The 19,000-nt window shown below is 42.1% G+C and overlaps 1 protein-coding gene across 1 annotated transcript in view; it reads left to right on the top strand.

Moving 5' to 3' along the window:
* Positions 1-19,000, top strand: part of muc2.1 (mucin 2.1) — a 36,931-nt gene that overhangs the window by 6,170 nt on the left and 11,761 nt on the right. Inside the window, exons 8-27 of the mRNA XM_036968563.1 lie at positions 4,390-4,504; positions 4,800-4,950; positions 5,072-5,185; positions 5,717-5,783; positions 6,484-6,621; positions 8,124-8,288; positions 8,483-8,577; positions 8,752-8,878; positions 10,346-10,601; positions 10,818-10,873; positions 11,113-11,204; positions 11,289-11,440; positions 11,683-11,821; positions 12,012-12,122; positions 12,770-12,949; positions 13,102-13,341; positions 13,618-13,774; positions 14,151-14,279; positions 14,441-15,618; positions 15,970-16,854. Coding sequence (XP_036824458.1) covers positions 4,390-4,504; positions 4,800-4,950; positions 5,072-5,185; positions 5,717-5,783; positions 6,484-6,621; positions 8,124-8,288; positions 8,483-8,577; positions 8,752-8,878; positions 10,346-10,601; positions 10,818-10,873; positions 11,113-11,204; positions 11,289-11,440; positions 11,683-11,821; positions 12,012-12,122; positions 12,770-12,949; positions 13,102-13,341; positions 13,618-13,774; positions 14,151-14,279; positions 14,441-15,618; positions 15,970-16,854 — 4,547 coding nt within the window. The remainder of the gene's footprint in view (positions 1-4,389; positions 4,505-4,799; positions 4,951-5,071; positions 5,186-5,716; positions 5,784-6,483; positions 6,622-8,123; positions 8,289-8,482; positions 8,578-8,751; positions 8,879-10,345; positions 10,602-10,817; positions 10,874-11,112; positions 11,205-11,288; positions 11,441-11,682; positions 11,822-12,011; positions 12,123-12,769; positions 12,950-13,101; positions 13,342-13,617; positions 13,775-14,150; positions 14,280-14,440; positions 15,619-15,969; positions 16,855-19,000) is intronic.

The raw sequence follows: 19,000 nt of genomic DNA, 5'->3' as shown, positions 1-19,000 counted from the left end.
AGGGACTGTGTTAGTATCACGTTGTCTGTTTTCACCACTCTGTAGGGACTGTGTTAGTATCACGTTGTCTGTTTTCACCACTCTGTAGGGACTGTGGTGATGTTAGTATCACGTTGTCTGTTTTCACCACTCTGTAGGGACTGTGTTAGTAACACGTTGTCTGTTTTCACCACTCTGTAGGGACTGTGGTGATGTTAGTAACATGTTGTCTGTTTTCACCACTCTGTAGGGACTGTGTTAGTATCACGTTGTCTGTTTTCACCACTCTGTAGGGACTGTGGTGATGTTAGTAACATGTTGTCTGTTTTCACCACTCTGTAGGGACTGTGTTAGTAACACGTTGTCTGTTTTCACCACTCTGTAGGGACTGTGTTAGTAACACGTTGTCTGTTTTCACCACTCTGTAGGGACTGTGGTGATGTTAGTATCACGTTGTCTGTTTTCACCACTCTGTAGGGACTGTGTTAGTATCACGTTGTCTGTTTTCACCACTCTGTAGGGACTGTGGTGATGTTAGTAACATGTTGTCTGTTTTCACCACTCTGTAGGGACTGTGTTAGTAACACGTTGTCTGTCTTCACCACTCTGTAGGGACTGTGGTGATGTTAGTAACACGTTGTCTGTTTTCCCCACTCTGTAGGGACTGTGGTGATGTTAGTAACACGTTGTCTGTTTTCACCACTCTGTAGGGACTGTGTTAGTAACACGTTGTCTGTTTTCACCACTCTGTAGGGACTGTGGTGATGTTAGTAACACGTTGTCTGTTTTCACCACTCTGTAGGGACTGTGTTAGTAACATGTTGTCTGTTTTCACCACTCTGTAGGGACTGTGTTAGTATCACGTTGTCTGTTTTCACCACTCTGTAGGGACTGTGTTAGTAACATGTTGTCTGTTTTCACCACTCTGTAGGGACTGTGGTGATGTTAGTATCACGTTGTCTGTTTTCACCACTCTGTAGGGACTGTGTTAGTAACACGTTGTCTGTTTTCACCACTCTGTAGGGACTGTGGTGATGTTAGTATCACGTTGTCTGTTTTCACCACTCTGTAGGGACTGTGGTGATGTTAGTAACACGTTGTCTGTTTTCACCACTCTGTAGGGACTGTGGTGATGTTAGTAACACGTTGTCTGTTTTCACCACTCTGTAGGGACTGTGTTAGTAACACGTTGTCTGTTTTCACCACTCTGTAGGGACTGTGGTGATGTTAGTAACATGTTGTCTGTTTTCACCACTCTGTAGGGACTGTGTTAGTATCACGTTGTCTGTTTTCACCACTCTGTAGGGACTGTGTTAGTATCACGTTGTCTGTTTTCACCACTCTGTAGGGACTGTGGTGATGTTAGTATCACGTTGTCTGTTTTCACCACTCTGTAGGGACTGTGTTAGTAACACGTTGTCTGTTTTCACCACTCTGTAGGGACTGTGGTGATGTTAGTAACATGTTGTCTGTTTTCACCACTCTGTAGGGACTGTGTTAGTATCACGTTGTCTGTTTTCACCACTCTGTAGGGACTGTGGTGATGTTAGTAACATGTTGTCTGTTTTCACCACTCTGTAGGGACTGTGTTAGTAACACGTTGTCTGTTTTCACCACTCTGTAGGGACTGTGTTAGTAACACGTTGTCTGTTTTCACCACTCTGTAGGGACTGTGGTGATGTTAGTATCACGTTGTCTGTTTTCACCACTCTGTAGGGACTGTGTTAGTATCACGTTGTCTGTTTTCACCACTCTGTAGGGACTGTGGTGATGTTAGTAACATGTTGTCTGTTTTCACCACTCTGTAGGGACTGTGTTAGTAACACGTTGTCTGTTTTCACCACTCTGTAGGGACTGTGTTAGTATCACGTTGTCTGTTTTCACCACTCTGTAGGGACTGTGTTAGTATCACGTTGTCTGTTTTCACCACTCTGTAGGGACTGTGGTGATGTTAGTATCACGTTGTCTGTTTTCACCACTCTGTAGGGACTGTGTTAGTAACATGTTGTCTGTTTTCACCACTCTGTAGGGACTGTGTTAGTATCACGTTGTCTGTTTTCACCACTCTGTAGGGACTGTGTTAGTATCACGTTGTCTGTTTTCACCACTCTGTAGGGACTGTGTTAGTATCACGCTGTCTGTTTTCACCACTCTGTAGGGACTGTGGTGATGTTAGTAACATGTTGTCTGTTTTCACCACTCTGTAGGGACTGTGTTAGTATCACGTTGTCTGTTTTCACCACTCTGTAGGGACTGTGGTGATGTTAGTAACATGTTGTCTGTTTTCACCACTCTGTAGGGACTGTGGTGATGTTAGTAACATGTTGTCTGTTTTCACCACTCTGTAGGGACTGTGTTAGTATCACGCTGTCTGTTTTCACCACTCTGTAGGGACTGTGTTAGTATCACGCTGTCTGTTTTCACCACTCTGTAGGGACTGTGGTGATGTTAGTAACATGTTGTCTGTTTTCACCACTCTGTAGGGACTGTGTTAGTATCACGCTGTCTGTTTTCACCACTCTGTAGGGACTGTGGTGATGTTAGTAACACGTTGTCTGTTTTCACCACTCTGTAGGGACTGTGTTAGTATCACGCTGTCTGTTTTCACCACTCTGTAGGGACTGTGTTAGTATCACGCTGTCTGTTTTCACCACTCTGTAGGGACTGTGGTGATGTTAGTAACATGTTGTCTGTTTTCACCACTCTGTAGGGACTGTGTTAGTATCATGCTGTCTGTTTTCACCACTCTGTAGGGACTGTGTTAGTATCACGCTGTCTGTTTTCACCACTCTGTAGGGACTGTGGTGATGTTAGTAACATGTTGTCTGTTTTCACCACTCTGTAGGGACTGTGTTAGTATCACGCTGTCTGTTTTCACCACTCTGTAGGGACTGTGGTGATGTTAGTAACACGTTGTCTGTTTTCACCACTCTGTAGGGACTGTGGTGATGTTAGTATCACGCTGTCTGTTTTCACCACTCTGTAGGGACTGTGTTAGTATCACGTTGTCTGTTTTCACCACTCTGTAGGGACTGTGGTGATGTTAGTAACACGTTGTCTGTTTTCACCACTCTGTAGGGACTGTGGTGATGTTAGTAACACGTTGTCTGTTTTCACCACTCTGTAGGGACTGTGTTAGTATCACGTTGTCTGTTTTCACCACTCTGTAGGGACTGTGTTAGTATCACGTTGTCTGTTTTCACCACTCTGTAGGGACTGTGTTAGTATCACGTTGTCTGTTTTCACCACTCTGTAGGGACTGTGTTAGTAACACGTTGTCTGTTTTCACCACTCTGTAGGGACTGTGGTGATGTTAGTAACACGTTGTCTGTTTTCACCACTCTGTAGGGACTGTGGTGATGTTAGTATCACGTTGTCTGTTTTCACCACTCTGTAGGGACTGTGTTAGTATCACGTTGTCTGTTTTCACCACTCTGTAGGGACTGTGTTAGTATCACGCTGTCTGTTTTCACCACTCTGTAGGGACTGTGGTGATGTAAGTAACATGTTGTCTGTTTTCACCACTCTGTAGGGACTGTGTTAGTATCACGTTGTCTGTTTTCACCACTCTGTAGGGACTGTGTTAGTATCACGTTGTCTGTTTTCACCACTCTGTAGGGACTGTGTTAGTATCACGTTGTCTGTTTTCACCACTCTGTAGGGACTGTGTTAGTATCACGTTGTCTGTTTTCACCACTCTGTAGGGACTGTGTTAGTATCACGTTGTTTGTTTTCACCACTCTGTAGGGACTGTGTTAGTAACACGTTGTCTGTTTTCACCACTCTGTAGGGACTGTGTTAGTAACACGTTGTCTGTTTTCACCACTCTGTAGGGACTGTGTTAGTAACACGTTGTCTGTTTTCACCACTCTGTAGGGACTGTGGTGATGTTAGTAACATGTTGTCTGTTTTCACCACTCTGTAGGGACTGTGTTAGTATCACGTTGTCTGTTTTCACCACTCTGTAGGGACTGTGTTAGTATCACGTTGTCTGTTTTCACCACTCTGTAGGGACTGTGTTAGTATCACGTTGTCTGTTTTCACCACTCTGTAGGGACTGTGTTAGTATCACGCTGTCTGTTTTCACCACTCTGTAGGGACTGTGGTGATGTTAGTAACACGTTGTCTGTTTTCACCACTCTGTAGGGACTGTGTTAGTAACATGTTGTCTGTTTTCACCACTCTGTAGGGACTGTGTTAGTATCACGTTGTCTGTTTTCACCACTCTGTAGGGACTGTGTTAGTATCACGTTGTCTGTTTTCACCACTCTGTAGGGACTGTGTTAGTATCACGTTGTCTGTTTTCACCACTCTGTAGGGACTGTGTTAGTATCACGTTGTCTGTTGTCACCACTCTGTAGGGACTGTGGTGATGTTAGTATCACGTTGTCTGTTTTCACCACTCTGTAGGGACTGTGTTTGATGACATCTCAAAGAGGGGGTGTGTCACTCAGGACCAGTGTCAGTGCAAACACGACAAAGTTTACAACTCTGGAGAAGTATTCAGACAGGACCGTGAGGAATGGTGAGTCAAAGGTTTAGACTTCAAGTGCTCAATGTAAAGCACTGAACTGTTAACATAACAAGTTACATTAAGACAGAAGTCGTAACAGAGGGTTCGGGTACTTGGTTTATCCTGTAAATGACTTCATGTGTTCTGTGTCTGTGATTCAGTGTCTGTCCCCATGATCCTTGGTCCTGTAAATGACTTCATAATTTGTCCTGTGTCTGTGATTCAGTGTCTGTCATCATGGTCAGTGGTCCTGTAAATGACTTCATCATGTGTCTGTGTCTGTGTTCTGTGTCTGTCTGTGATTCAGTGTCTGTCATCATGGTCAGTGGTCCTGTAAAAGTCTACCCAGCCCTGCTACATGTGCCGTTGAGGAGGGTTCACACGTGACAACCTTCGATGGGAAAGCGTTCACCTTCCATGGGGACTGTTACTACCCCTTAGCCAAGGTGGAAAGCAAGGTAACTGACAATTACACTATACTTTTCTGAAGAGACAATCTAGATGAGAAGTGGATTACATTTCATATGTCACAATGTTTTCTCATCATTTTTTTGTTTGTTTTTTCCTTCTCTGTTTCAGGATGAAGCCAGTCCAAAGTTCACTGTACTGGTCCAGCTGGTTCCCTGTATAAGACAGAAGTTTGACACTTGCCTCAAGAGTGTTGTGGTCTTGCTAAACAATGATAGAAACAACGTGAGTATTGCCTTCATTAAAAGACGGAGACTTGACATATACTGTACACTTGAACATATACATGTTGTATTTTATACACTACCTCTGTGTATTTACAGTCAGGTCCAAATTAAAAGGCATCCTTGATAAAGATGAGCAAGAAAGACTATTAAATGAAGCTCTTTGGCCACACACCAATGGTGGGTTTGGTGTCAAAAAGGAGGATCATATGCAAAACAGAGCCTGATTCCTGCTGTATAAAATGGTGGTGGATCTTTGATGTTAATGGGGCTGTTGTGCTTCCACTGGTCTGTATGGGAGGAATGGTCTAAGATACTTCCCAATGTGTTCTCCAATCTCCTAAAACCTTGTAGAGAAAGGCTCAGTGTTGTTATCCTCGCAGGGTGAGGTATTGAAAAATAATGAAAACAGAGGTGCCAATCATTTTGGATCTGACGATAAGTACTTACATGTAAGTGAAATGTATATACTGCACAGCTAGTCTTGTGTTGAATAGGATTAGTTGATCATGGCTGTTGTTTTCTTTTCCAGGCTTTGGTGATTACCGCCGATGGGAAAGTCAGCCACAATGCACAGATCACTCTGCCTTACAGCACAGGTGGGACATGGAATAATGAACACTAAGGCCTGAGGGGGTGTGATATATGGCCAATATACCATGGCTAATGGCTGTTCTTGGGCATGACACAACTTCCCTTACCAATGGTACATTGGCCATATACTACAATCCCCCAAGGTGCCTTACTGCTGTTATAAACTGGTTGACAACATAATTAGAGCAGTAAAACTAAATGGTTTGTCACCTCGTCCGATATACCACATCTGTCAGCCAATCAGCATTGAGGGCTAGAACCCCTCAGTTTATAATAAAGATTATGCACACTTTTCTAAGTTATGAAAGTGCAACCAGTAACATGTAATGAAACATAGAATGAAACATTAGCCTGTATAGATATCAACTGCATAATTCTATTTATTATTACACGCTACTTCCAAAGCTATTGACACAGTAATAAGTACAGTAATGTTTAGTGTGATTAAATTATTATTTTTTAAACAAAAAATAAATCATATTTAATTGAATTATTATTACCCCAAAACCCCCCTTTCTGTTCCCAGCTGACATTAGTGTACAGTGTCTATATTAGGACAACGTCAGTCTCAGCAGGAGCTCTTTCAGTCTTGTTCTAAGCTGACATTAGTGTACAGTGTCTATATTAGGACAACGTCAGTCTCAGCAGGAGCTCTTTCAGTCTTGTTCCCAGCTGTCATTAGTCTATTTGTTTTTCTTCCCATAGCTGACATCAGTGTGTTCAAGCCATCGTCCTTCCACATGATGCTCCAGACCAGCTTTGGGCTGCAGGTTCAGATCCAGCTGGTCCCTATCATGCAGGTCTATGTCACCCTGGACGAGAGCTACAAGACCAAGACACAAGGTAACCTCTAGCGTCGAGCAATCCCGTATCCGGGAGCGTAATCATAGCCTCAAGCTCATTACCATAACGCAACGTTAACTATTCATGAAAATCGCAAATGAAATGAAATAAATATATTGGCTCACAAGCTTAGCCTTTTGTTAACAACACTGTCATCTCAGATTTTCTAAATATGCTTTTCAACCATAGCTACACAAGCATTTGTGTAAGAGTATTGATAGCTAGCATAGCAATAAGCCTAGCATTCAGCAGGCAACATTTTCACAAAAACAAGAAAAGCATTCAAATAAAATCATTTACCTTTGAAGAACTTCGGATGTTTTCAATGAGGAGACTCTCAGTTAGATAGCAAATGTTCAGTTTTTCCAAAAATATTATTTGTGTAGGAGAAATCGCTCCGTTTTGTTCATCACGTTTGGCTAAGAAAAAAAAACGAAAATTTAGTCATTACAACGCCAAACTTTTTTCAAAATTAACTCCATAATATCGACAGAAACATGGCAAACGTTGTTTAGAATCAATCCTCAAGGTGTTTTTAACATATCTATTCGATGATAAGTCATTCGTGGCAGTTGGGTTTCTCTGAAAAAAAGGAAAAATACACGCAGGTGGAGATTACGCAATAATTGCAACGGAGGACACCAAGCGAGCACCTGGTAAATGTAGTCTCTTATGGTCAATCTTCCAATGATAGGCCTACAAATACGCCACAATGCTGCAGACACCTTGGGGAAACGACAGAAAGTGTAAGCTCATTCCTGGCGCATTCACAGCCATATAAGGAGACATTGGAAAACAGCGCCTTCAAAATCTGGGGCATTTCCGGTTTGAAATGTCATCTTGGTTTCGCCTATAGCATCAGTTCTGTGGCACTCACAGATAATATCTTTGCAGATTTGGAAACGTCAGAGTGTTTTCTGCTGTCAATTATATGCATAGTCGAGCATCTTTTCATGACAAAATATCGCGCTTAAAACGGGAACGTATTTTTATCCAAAAATTAAAAGAGCGCCCCCTATATCAAAGAAGTTAACTCCCAAGTTGTAGGCATATAGCTCTGAAGGTGAGCAGATATCAGTTATATACAGAGTTTAAATTCTACTTTATGCAAATGTAATAAACATTGGTAATCTTAATCACCAGGGCTCATTAAACTAGTAAAAACAGCAAGAAAGTACAAAAATGTTGTTGATTTCTGTTTGGTGAAGGTTCATATGGTGTTGATTTCTGTTCGGTGTAGGTTTATATGGTGTTAATTTCTGTTTTGTGTAGTTTCATATGGTGTTGATTACTGTTTGGTGAAAGTTTATATGGTGTTGATTTCTGTTTGGTGTAGGTTTATATGGTGTTGATTTCTGTTTGGTGAAAGTTTATATGGTGTTGATTTCTGTTCGGTGTAGGTTTATATGATGTTGATTTCTGTTTCGTGAAAGTTTATATGGTGTTGATTTCTGTTTGGTGTAGGTTTATATGGTGTTGATTTCTGTTTCTATTTCTTCTAGGTCTGTGTGGGAACTTCAACAAGGTTCTGTCTGATGACATGAAGACCCCCCAGGGTATGGTGGAGGGAACAGCCTCTTCATTTGGGAACTCCTGGAAGGCTAATCCTACCTGCAGAGACAGAGAGGAGAGGCTGGACGACCCCTGCTCCCTCAGCGTGGAGAATGGTAAGCCCTCTTCACTAACTCTTTAATTGAAGGTTAACCCTTACATAACTCAATGAAAAGCAGAACATAAGCATTTCATAAAAGTTTATGTCAACAACCGCAGTATCATGTCGTTGGATTCAAATCGATGCAGGAAGCAGCAGTTCATACTGTATCAGACATATTTGAACTCTTACCACGTTCTGTTTACTCAGAGAACTATGCTAAACATTGGTGCTCCATGCTAAGAAGTTCTGACAGCACTTTTGCCAAGTGCCATGCCATGGTGGACCCCGAGCTTTACTACAAGGTAATACATTATCTATAACTGTAACTGTTACATTTCATTGAGTTACATCTGGTTTGGAATGCTCACAATTATACTGTTTGTAATACTGTTTGTCATGCGAAAGCTCTGGCCAATGAGATTTGTTTTATATTTATTACGTATGGAACATTTACTTAAACTTGATATTTTCTGCAGCGATGCACGTACGCTAGCTGCAACTGTGAGAAGAGTGAAGACTGCCTGTGTGCCGTCTTCTCCTCCTATGTGCGAGACTGTGCTACCAAGGGAGTGGTCCTGTCGGGCTGGAGAGAGAACGTGTGTGGTAAGTGATTTACACTTCTCATATTTATGTCTTGTCGTATATTGGTGAAAGGAGATGACAGTATAGGCCTCTCCTGACTACTAATGAAATGTTCACTGATATTCTCATTAGAATATATGCATTCTGCAAATGGTTCTAATGCCATCGCTAAAAGTATGAGAGACAGGGGACAACCTTGGCGGATTCCACTGCCATTGCAAAAAGTAGGGGAGACATGGGGTAACCCTGACAAATTCCCCTTGCGATGCCCGGTCAAACGGTTGTGGATGTTTGTAAAAGTTTTTATTTTATTGTGATGTCAACTTTTACCTGTTACGGCGGGGGCTTCCGCTAGCGGAACGTTTCGACAACATCCAGTGAAATTGCAGAGCGCGAAATTCAAAAGAAATTATTAGAAATATTTAACTTTGATACAATCACAAGGTAATACACCAAATTAAAGTTTAACTTCTTGTTAATCCAGCCACTGTGTCAGATTTCAAAAAGGCTTTACGGCGAAAGCAAACCATGCTATTATCTGAGGACAGCACCCCATCAAACAAACACATGACAGTCACATTTCAACCCGCCAGGCGCGAAACTCAGAAATAACAATATTATTCATGCCTTACCTTTGAAGATCTTCTTCTGTTGGTACTCCAATATGTCCCATAAACATCACAAATTGTCATTTTTGTCCCTGTCATTGTCAGTTATTTCTCCAAAATGTCCATTTATTTTGCGCGTTTGATTCAGAAAAACACCAGTTCCAACTCGCCCAATATGACTGCACATTATCGAATAAGTTACCTGTAATCCTGGTCCAAACATTTCAAACAACTTTCCCAATACAACTTTAGGTACTTTATACTGTAAAAAATGTATCAAATTTAAGACGGAATAAACCGTTTTCAATAGCGGATAAAAATGCAATTGGAGCGAGCGCCAGGTCGCGCTCCCCAAACACAACTGTATACCAGACTCGACCCTCGTTCTGAACAGCCATACTTCTTCATTACTCAAAATAAAACATCAACCAATTTCTAAAGATTGTTGACATCTAGTGGAAGCCATTGGAACTGCAACCAGATCCCTCAGAAATGTAGATTCCCATAGAAATCCAATTGAAAACATGGTCACCTCAACAACAACAAAAATCCTGGATGGTTTGTCCTCTGGGTTTTGCCTGCCAAATAAGTTCTGTTATACTCAAAGATGTAATTTTAACAGTTTTAGAAACTTTAGAGTGTTTTCTATCCGAAACCAATTATATGCATATCCTAGCTTCTGGGCCTGGGTAGCAAGCAGTTTAATTTGGGCACTCTTTTCATCCTGACGTGAAAATACCGCCCCCTATCCCAAACAGGTTAACAACACTTACTTACTTAATCCTCTTCCTTCCTGAAGTAAAAAATAACCTTTAGTAAAGTTTTCCAACACTGCCAATCTTAACTTTATCCAACACTTTCCATATTTCCCTACAAACAGACAAATACATTGGTAACTGCCCAGTGTCTCAGACCTACTCTGACCAGCTCCAGAGATGTCAGCTGACCTGTAGCTCCCTGGCCAGCAAAAGCCAGGGTTGTACCAATGACTTCCTCCCCGTGGATGGTTGTTCTTGCCCAGACGGACTCTACATGGATGACAGGGGCACCTGTGTACCCATGGACAAATGCCCCTGCTTCCACAACGGGGTCCACATCAAGCCTGGGAAGTCCATCAACATTCAGGAGGAACACTGGTAAGAGACTGTTTCCATCTAATAAAGTGTCTAGCTACCTATTTAAGTGACTGCTTACCTACCTACCTACCTACCTACCCATCTACTTATTTACCTAATTTACCTGCCTACCAAAGCAGCAAATTTGTCATATTACCTGCTAGTATAAAAAGTACACAGTCCTGCAATGTTACTCCAATATTAAAATATCTCTTGACATCATGTGTGTTCTTCTAGTGTCTGCAACAATGGGAAGCTTCACTGCCGTTCGTGGAAGATGCGTTCAGAGAGTAGTAAGTAGCCTTTCTGTGTCCCCTTGCTATTCATATCCCATTAATCCTCTGATGTATACAGTATTGTACCTAGACTTGGGTTCAAATACTATATGAGAGATCATGTCAATTACTTGAGTCCAGGACTAGGCTTAAATCTGTTTTAAACCGGCACTGGAAGTATTTGAAAGATAGTATTTGAACCCAGATCTAATTTGACAACTTATTGTGTAATAATAATGAAACTGCTTCTGTTACAGCCTGCCAGTCGCCAAAGGTGTTCTTGAACTGCTCCAATGACCTGGGAGTACAGTGTACACGGAGCTGTAGGAACCCGGATTTCATGGACTGTGTGAGTTGACTTGTTGACTTCCACTAGTACCTGACCCAAGGGTTGACTTCTTTATTTAATTCCCGTCTCTCTCCTTGACCACAGTTCGCCGCAGAGTGTGAGTCTGGGTGCAAGTGTCCCACGAGTCTGTGGGAGGATGGGAAAGGCATGTGTGTGAATAAACATGAATGCCCATGCAGCCATGACGGATTCCTCTACGCCCCAGGAAAACAGATCCCAAACGGATGTAACACTTGGTGAGTTATTGAGGTTTTATGGTTATACGTTACTTTCTGATCAAAAACGATACAATGTGAGGTTATGCGGTATGATATGACGTTAAATGATACAATACCATATAAAAAGGAATGGAGATGAAAATGAAATGGAATGAGATTTCATGACACGAGATGAGGGCTTCCTTCATCCTCTCTAGCTAATGTGATCAGGATTTGAAGAGGATTTTTGACTTAGTGTCTCTCATACTGTACACATGTAGCACCTGTAAGAGTGGGAAATGGAAGTGCACAGATAAGAAGTGCCCAGGAACCTGTACCATCTACGGCAGTGGCCATTACAAAACCTTTGATGAGCGCACGTATGGCTTCCAAGGAAAATGTGGCTATGTGGCTGTCCAGGTAATTAATGCTTATCAGGACATTTCAATACAATGCAATACATTTCAATTCAATTGTGATGTGTTTTTATACAAAGAAATATGTTTGTATAATAGTACTGCTACTGTCTTCTATATTACCAACTAATCATTTAAATTGGAAAAGTCTCATTTGGTTTCTAAAGTACTCTCTCCCTCTGTCTCTCTTTAAGAACAAATGTGGGAACCGGCCTGTCCAGGACAAATTCATGGTGATCACAGAGAACATACCGTGTGGAACCACAGGCACCACTTGCTCCAAGTCTGTCAGGGTTCAACTGGGGGTAAGACTGGACAAATGATACACTCCAACAGGCGGCTGGTGGCACCTTCAATGGGAAGGATGGGCTCATAGTAATGGCTGGAACGGAATGAATTGAATGGCATCAAATGCATGACTGGTTTTGACGTGTTTGATACCATTTCATTTACTCCACTCCAGGCTTTATATTGAGCCATTCTCCTCTCTATACCCGTTGGATCATAATGAGAGATCATTTGACATTCATACATACAAAAAATACATCATTTAGCATTATTTAGCAAATGCTCTTATTCAGAGCGACTTATTCAGAGAGACAGGACAATTAGTGAATTCAACTAAAGTAGGTCAAATCACCATCACAATCATTGCAAGTAAAACTTTCTTCCAAATAGCCACTAACTGCAAAAATCAGTACGACATTCAAGCCATTTTTTTTCTTCATATAAAGCTTTATAAAGTGTATTGTCTGTCAAATTCCGGTAACTTTCCCCAAATTCCCTGTTTTTCCAGAAATCGTAATTACAAATTTTCGGAAATTATAAGGGAATAAGGAGGCAATCCTTGAATCCTCCAACAAGGATTTCTGGAAAAACTGGGATTTTGGGGAAAAAACATTTCAGCCCTAATTATCTGTGAACAGGAAGTGATAAATCCTTATCTTTACAGAGAACAGAGCTGAAACTATCAAAGGGGACCCATGAAGTGGTGGACCTAGGAGTGGGCTCTCAGATCCAGTACCGAGTGAGGACCGTCGGTCTGTACCTGATTGTTGAGTCAGACATCGGGATCGCAGTGCTGTGGGACCGCAAAACTACCGTCCGCATCGTCCTGGAGCCACAGCATAGTGTAAGTTTAGTGTTGAAGGGTTAACACATAGAGAGCCTGTGATGAAATAGATGAACAAGACATCAGACATCAGAGTGCATTTTGTATTGCTAACAGTGATTGATTTGGTACAGTTCCACTGTGTTCGCCTTATCGTTTCTATGTGTCTATAGGGAGCAGTGTGCGGCCTGTGTGGGAACTATAATGGAGAAGGCAGAGATGACTTCACCACACAAGGTCAGATGATAGTCAGCAGCCCTGTGGAGTTTGCTAACAGCTGGAAAGTGTCAAGCACTTGTCCCGACGCAGAAAGCAACGTGGACCCATGTGGAGCCAGACCCAACCGTCACAACTGGGCTAAGATGCAGTGCAGCATCATCACAGGAAAGACTTTCCAACTGTGTCACAAGAAGGTACAGTGCTGAAACGGATTGCTATGTATAAACCGTACAACTAGAAACCAGGTGAAAGGTTCAGACAGAACACTGATAGGATGGTGGACAGTCAAACTTCTGAACCAAAAAATACACCCAAATCGTTTTAAACATGGACTTTCTTGTCATCCTCGATGATTTTATTCATGAACATGTCTGTTGTTAAATGTGTTTTGAATAATTCTCTAAGAAACCAAAAAAATTATAATACAGTATTAGTGCATCATGTGTGTTCTCTCTGTATGTGTTTTACAGGTAGACCCTAGTCTGTACTTTGAGAACTGTGTGAAAGACTCCTGTGCCTGTGATACTGGCGGAGACTGTGAGTGTTTCTGTACAGCTGTAGCAGCCTACGCCCAGGCCTGCACCGAAGCTGGAGTCTGTGTTGCATGGAGAACACCAGAAATTTGTCGTAAGTACAACACATTTTTTTGGGGTTCATTATGCTTGTGTCCCAAAGGTCACACACTTCCACTGTTTGACTGTCAGGCTTGGCATTGATTTGGCATGTCTGGTGTAATTTGACTGATTAGAATTTACAATGCTAAGTAAATGAATATGCTGTTGAAAGAACCCAAACATGGTGACAATGTGAGGATGTGGATCTAAAGTATATTTTAGCTGGTTGGTTTAAATAGATATCTTAATGTGTAACATTACAGTGGATGATTTTGACCAGGGTACATAGGGTTCTGATAAAAAGTAATGCACTTCATATGGAATAGGGTGCCATTTGCTGAGGGCAATGTGTATTCAGTGTATGACCCTGTACGTCTTCCCTTTTGTAGCTGTGTTCTGTGACTACTACAACGATCCAGGTGAATGTGAATGGCATTACAGCCCTTGCCACACACCTTGCTTCAAGACCTGTCTGAATCTAAATGGGACCTGTGACAACCCTCTTCCCAATCTGGAAGGTGAGGCAGCATGCTATTTGATTTGATTGGCATCAGCCTGCATGTTAGTTCCATATGCACATGCCCTTCTTTGCAAAATATCAATTTGTTTTTCTTAACCTCAACTTCATTATATATAATAACTCAATCAAAACAACTAAATCACAATGTCTTCTTTTTAGGTTGTTACCCACAATGCCCTCCAGATAGGCCAATATTTGATGAAGAGACCGGGGAGTGTGTTGAGGAATGCCCAACAACAGGCCCATCAACAACAACCCCCCAGACAACCACACCAACACCACCAACAACACCGTGGACACCAACAACTACCACATTGACAACAGAACCTCCAACAACAACACCAATGCCACCAACAACAACACAAACACCACCAACAACCACACCACCACCAACAACAACAACACCAATGCCACCAACAACAACAACCACACCAAAGCCAACAACAACCACACCAATACCACCAACAACAACAACACCAATACCAACAACAACATCTCCAATACCACCAACAACAACAACACAAATACCAACAACAACCACACATACACCAACAACAACAACACCATTACCACCAACAACAACCACAACAATACCAACAACAACAACAATACCACCAACAACAACACCACCAACAACAACAACCACACCAATACCAACAACAACAACAACACCAATACCAACAACAACAACAACAACAACAACACCAACAACAACCACACCAATACCAACAACAACAACAACACCAATACCAACAACAACAACAACCACAACAATACCAACAACAACAACACCAACAACAACAACAACAACCACACCAATACCACAAACACCAACAACCACACCAATTCCACCAACAACAACCACACCAATACCACCAACAACTACCCCCCAGACACCAGAGCCAACAACTACTCCTTGTATTCCTACCTGTGAGTGGTCAGAATGGTATGATGAAGATGATGATAAAGATAAGAGTGACTGGGAAACGTATTGGAATATCACGCAGAGTGGAAAAGAAGTGTGTAAAGATCCACAGGATATTGAATGTGTCGCTACAGACTATCCAAATACAAGCTTAGAGGACTATGTAGCTTCGACAGGCCAAGTTGTGGAGTGCGATGTTGACTTCGGGTTAATATGTGAAGAAAATAAACAAACTCAGAGACCATTTAAGTGCTTTAACTATAAGATTAGAGTCCTCTGTTGCGTTGAATGTTTATCAACAACATCACCAAAACCAACAACAACACTAACATCAACAACAATAACAAGAGCACCGTCACCACCAACAACTACCACACCAACGCCACCAACAACAACCACACCAATACAACCAACAACAACAACAGCAATACCAACAACAACAACACCAATACCAACAACGACAACAACAACACCACCAACAACAACACCACCAACAACAACAAAACTAATACCAACAACAACAACAACACCAATACCACCAACAACCACACCAACAACAACAACTCCAATTCCACCAACAACAACAACACCAATACCACCAACACCATCAACAACACCAATTCCACCACCAACAACAACACCAACAACAACATCAACAACACCAACAACCACACCAATTCCACCAACAACAACAACACCAATACCACCAACAACAACACCACCAACAACAACAACAACAACAGCTCCACCAACACCATCAACATCAACAACACCAATACCAACAACAACAACAACAACAACACCAACAACCACACCAATAACAACAACAACAACCACACCAATTCCACCAACAACAACAACACCAATACTACCAACACCATCAACAACACCAATACCACCAACAACAACAACACCAATACCACCAACAACAACACCAATAGCAACATCAACAACACCAACAATAACAACCACACCACCAACACCATCAACAACAACAACATCATCAACAACAACAACACCACCAACACCATCAACAACAACAACAACACCACCAACACCATCAACAACAACAACAACACCAACAATAACAACCACACCAGTACCAACAACAACAACAACACCAATACCACAAACACCATCAACAACACCAATACCAACAACAACAACAACACCAATACCACCAACAACAACACCAACAACAACACCACCAACAACAACCACACCAATACCACCAACAACAACCACACCAATACCACCACCAACAACAACACCAATACCACCAACAACAACCACACCAATACCACCAACACCATCAACAACACCAATACCAACAACAACAACAACACCAATACCACCAACAACAACACCAACAACAACACCACCAACAACAACAACACCAATACCACCAACAACAACAACAACAACACCAATACCACCAACAACAACAACACCAATATCAACATCAACAACACCACCACCAACAACAACAACAACACCAACACCATCAACATCACCAACAACAACACCAACAACAACAACCACACCAATACCACCAACAACAACAACACCAATACCACCAACACCATCAACAACACCAATACCAATAACAACACCAATACCACCAACAACAACACCAACAACAACAACCACACCAATACCACCAACAACAACAACACCAATACCACCAACACCATCAACAACACCAATACCAACAACAACAACACCAAAACCACCAACAACAACACCAACAACAACAACACCAACAACAACACCACCAACAACAACCACACCAATACCACCAACAACAACTACACCAATACCAACAACAACAACCACACCAATACCAACAACAACAACATCAATACCACCAACAACAACCAGACAAACACCAACAACCACACCAATTCCACCAACAACAACCACACCAATACCACCAACAACTACCCCCCAGACACCAGAGCCAACAACTACTCCTTGTATTCCTACCTGTGAGTGGTCAGAATGGTATGATGAAGATGATGATAAAGACAAGAGTGACTGGGAAACGTATTGGAATATCACGCAGAGTGGAAAAGAAGTGTGTAAAGATCCACAGGATATTGAATGTGTCGCTACAGACTATCCAAATACAAGCTTAGAGGACTATGTAGCTTCGACAGGCCAAGTTGTGGAGTGCGATGTTGACTTCGGGTTAATATGTGAAGAAAATAAACAAACTCAGAGACCATTTAAGTGCTTTAACTATAAGATTAGAGTCCTCTGTTGCGTTGAATGTTTATCAACAACATCACCAAAACCAACAACAACACTAACATCAACAACAACAACAACAGCACCTTCACCACCAACAACTACCACACCAAAACCACCAACAACAACCACACCAATACAATCAACAACAACAACACCAATACCACCAACACCATCAACAACACCAATACCAATAACAACACCAATACCAACAACGACAACAACAACACCACCAACAACAACAACACCACCAACACCATCAACAACAACACCAACAACAACAGCAACAACAACAACCACACCAATACCACCAAAAACAACCACACCAATACCACCAACAACAACACCAATACCACCAACAACAACAACACCAATACCACATCCACCAACAACAACAACACCAGTGCCACCAACAACAACAACCACACCAACAACACCAGTACCACCAACAACAACAACAACACCAGTACCACCAACAAAAACAACACCAATACCACAACCACCAACAACAACAACACCAGTACCACCAACAACAACAACCACACCAACAACAACAACACCAGTACCAACAACAACAACAACACCAATACCACATCCACCAACAACAACACCAGTACCACCAACAACAACAACCACACCAACAACAACACCAGTACCACCACCAACAACAACACCAATACCACAACCACCAACAACAACAACACCAGTACCACCAACAACAACAACACAAATACCACCAACACCATCAACAACACCAATACCACCAACAACAACAACACCAATACCACCACCAACAACAACACCAATACCACCAACAACAACCACACCAATACCACCACCAACAACAACAGCACCACCAACAACAACAACACCAATACCACATCCACCAACAACAACAACACCAGTACCACCAACAACAACAACCACACCAACAACACCAGTACCACCAACAACAACAACAACACCAGTACCACCAACAACAACAACACCAATACCACAACCACCAACAACAACAACACCAGTACCACCAACAACAACAACCACACCAACAACAACAACACCAGTACCACCAACAACAACAACACCAGTACCACCAACAACAACAACCACACCAACAACAACAACACCAGTACCAACAACAACAACAACACCAATACCACATCCACCAACAACAACACCAGTACCACCAACAACAACAACCACACCAACAACAACACCAGTACCACCACCAACAACAACACCAATACCACAACCACCAACAACAACAACACCAGTACCACCAACAACAACAACACAAATACCACCAACACCATCAACAACACCAATACCACCAACAACAACAACACCAATACCACCACCAACAACAACACCAATACCACCAACAACAACCACACCAATACCACCACCAACAACAACAGCACCACCAACAACAACAACACCAATACCACATCCACCAACAACAACAACACCAGTACCACCAACAACAACAACCACACCAACAACACCAGTACCACCAACAACAACAACAACACCAGTACCACCAA

This window comes from Oncorhynchus mykiss, chromosome 30 (genome assembly GCF_013265735.2).
Source record: "Oncorhynchus mykiss isolate Arlee chromosome 30, USDA_OmykA_1.1, whole genome shotgun sequence".
NCBI classification, from domain to species: domain Eukaryota; kingdom Metazoa; phylum Chordata; class Actinopteri; order Salmoniformes; family Salmonidae; genus Oncorhynchus; species Oncorhynchus mykiss.
Note: the sequence above shows the minus strand (reverse complement) of the source record. Positions and strands in the feature narration are given on the sequence as shown.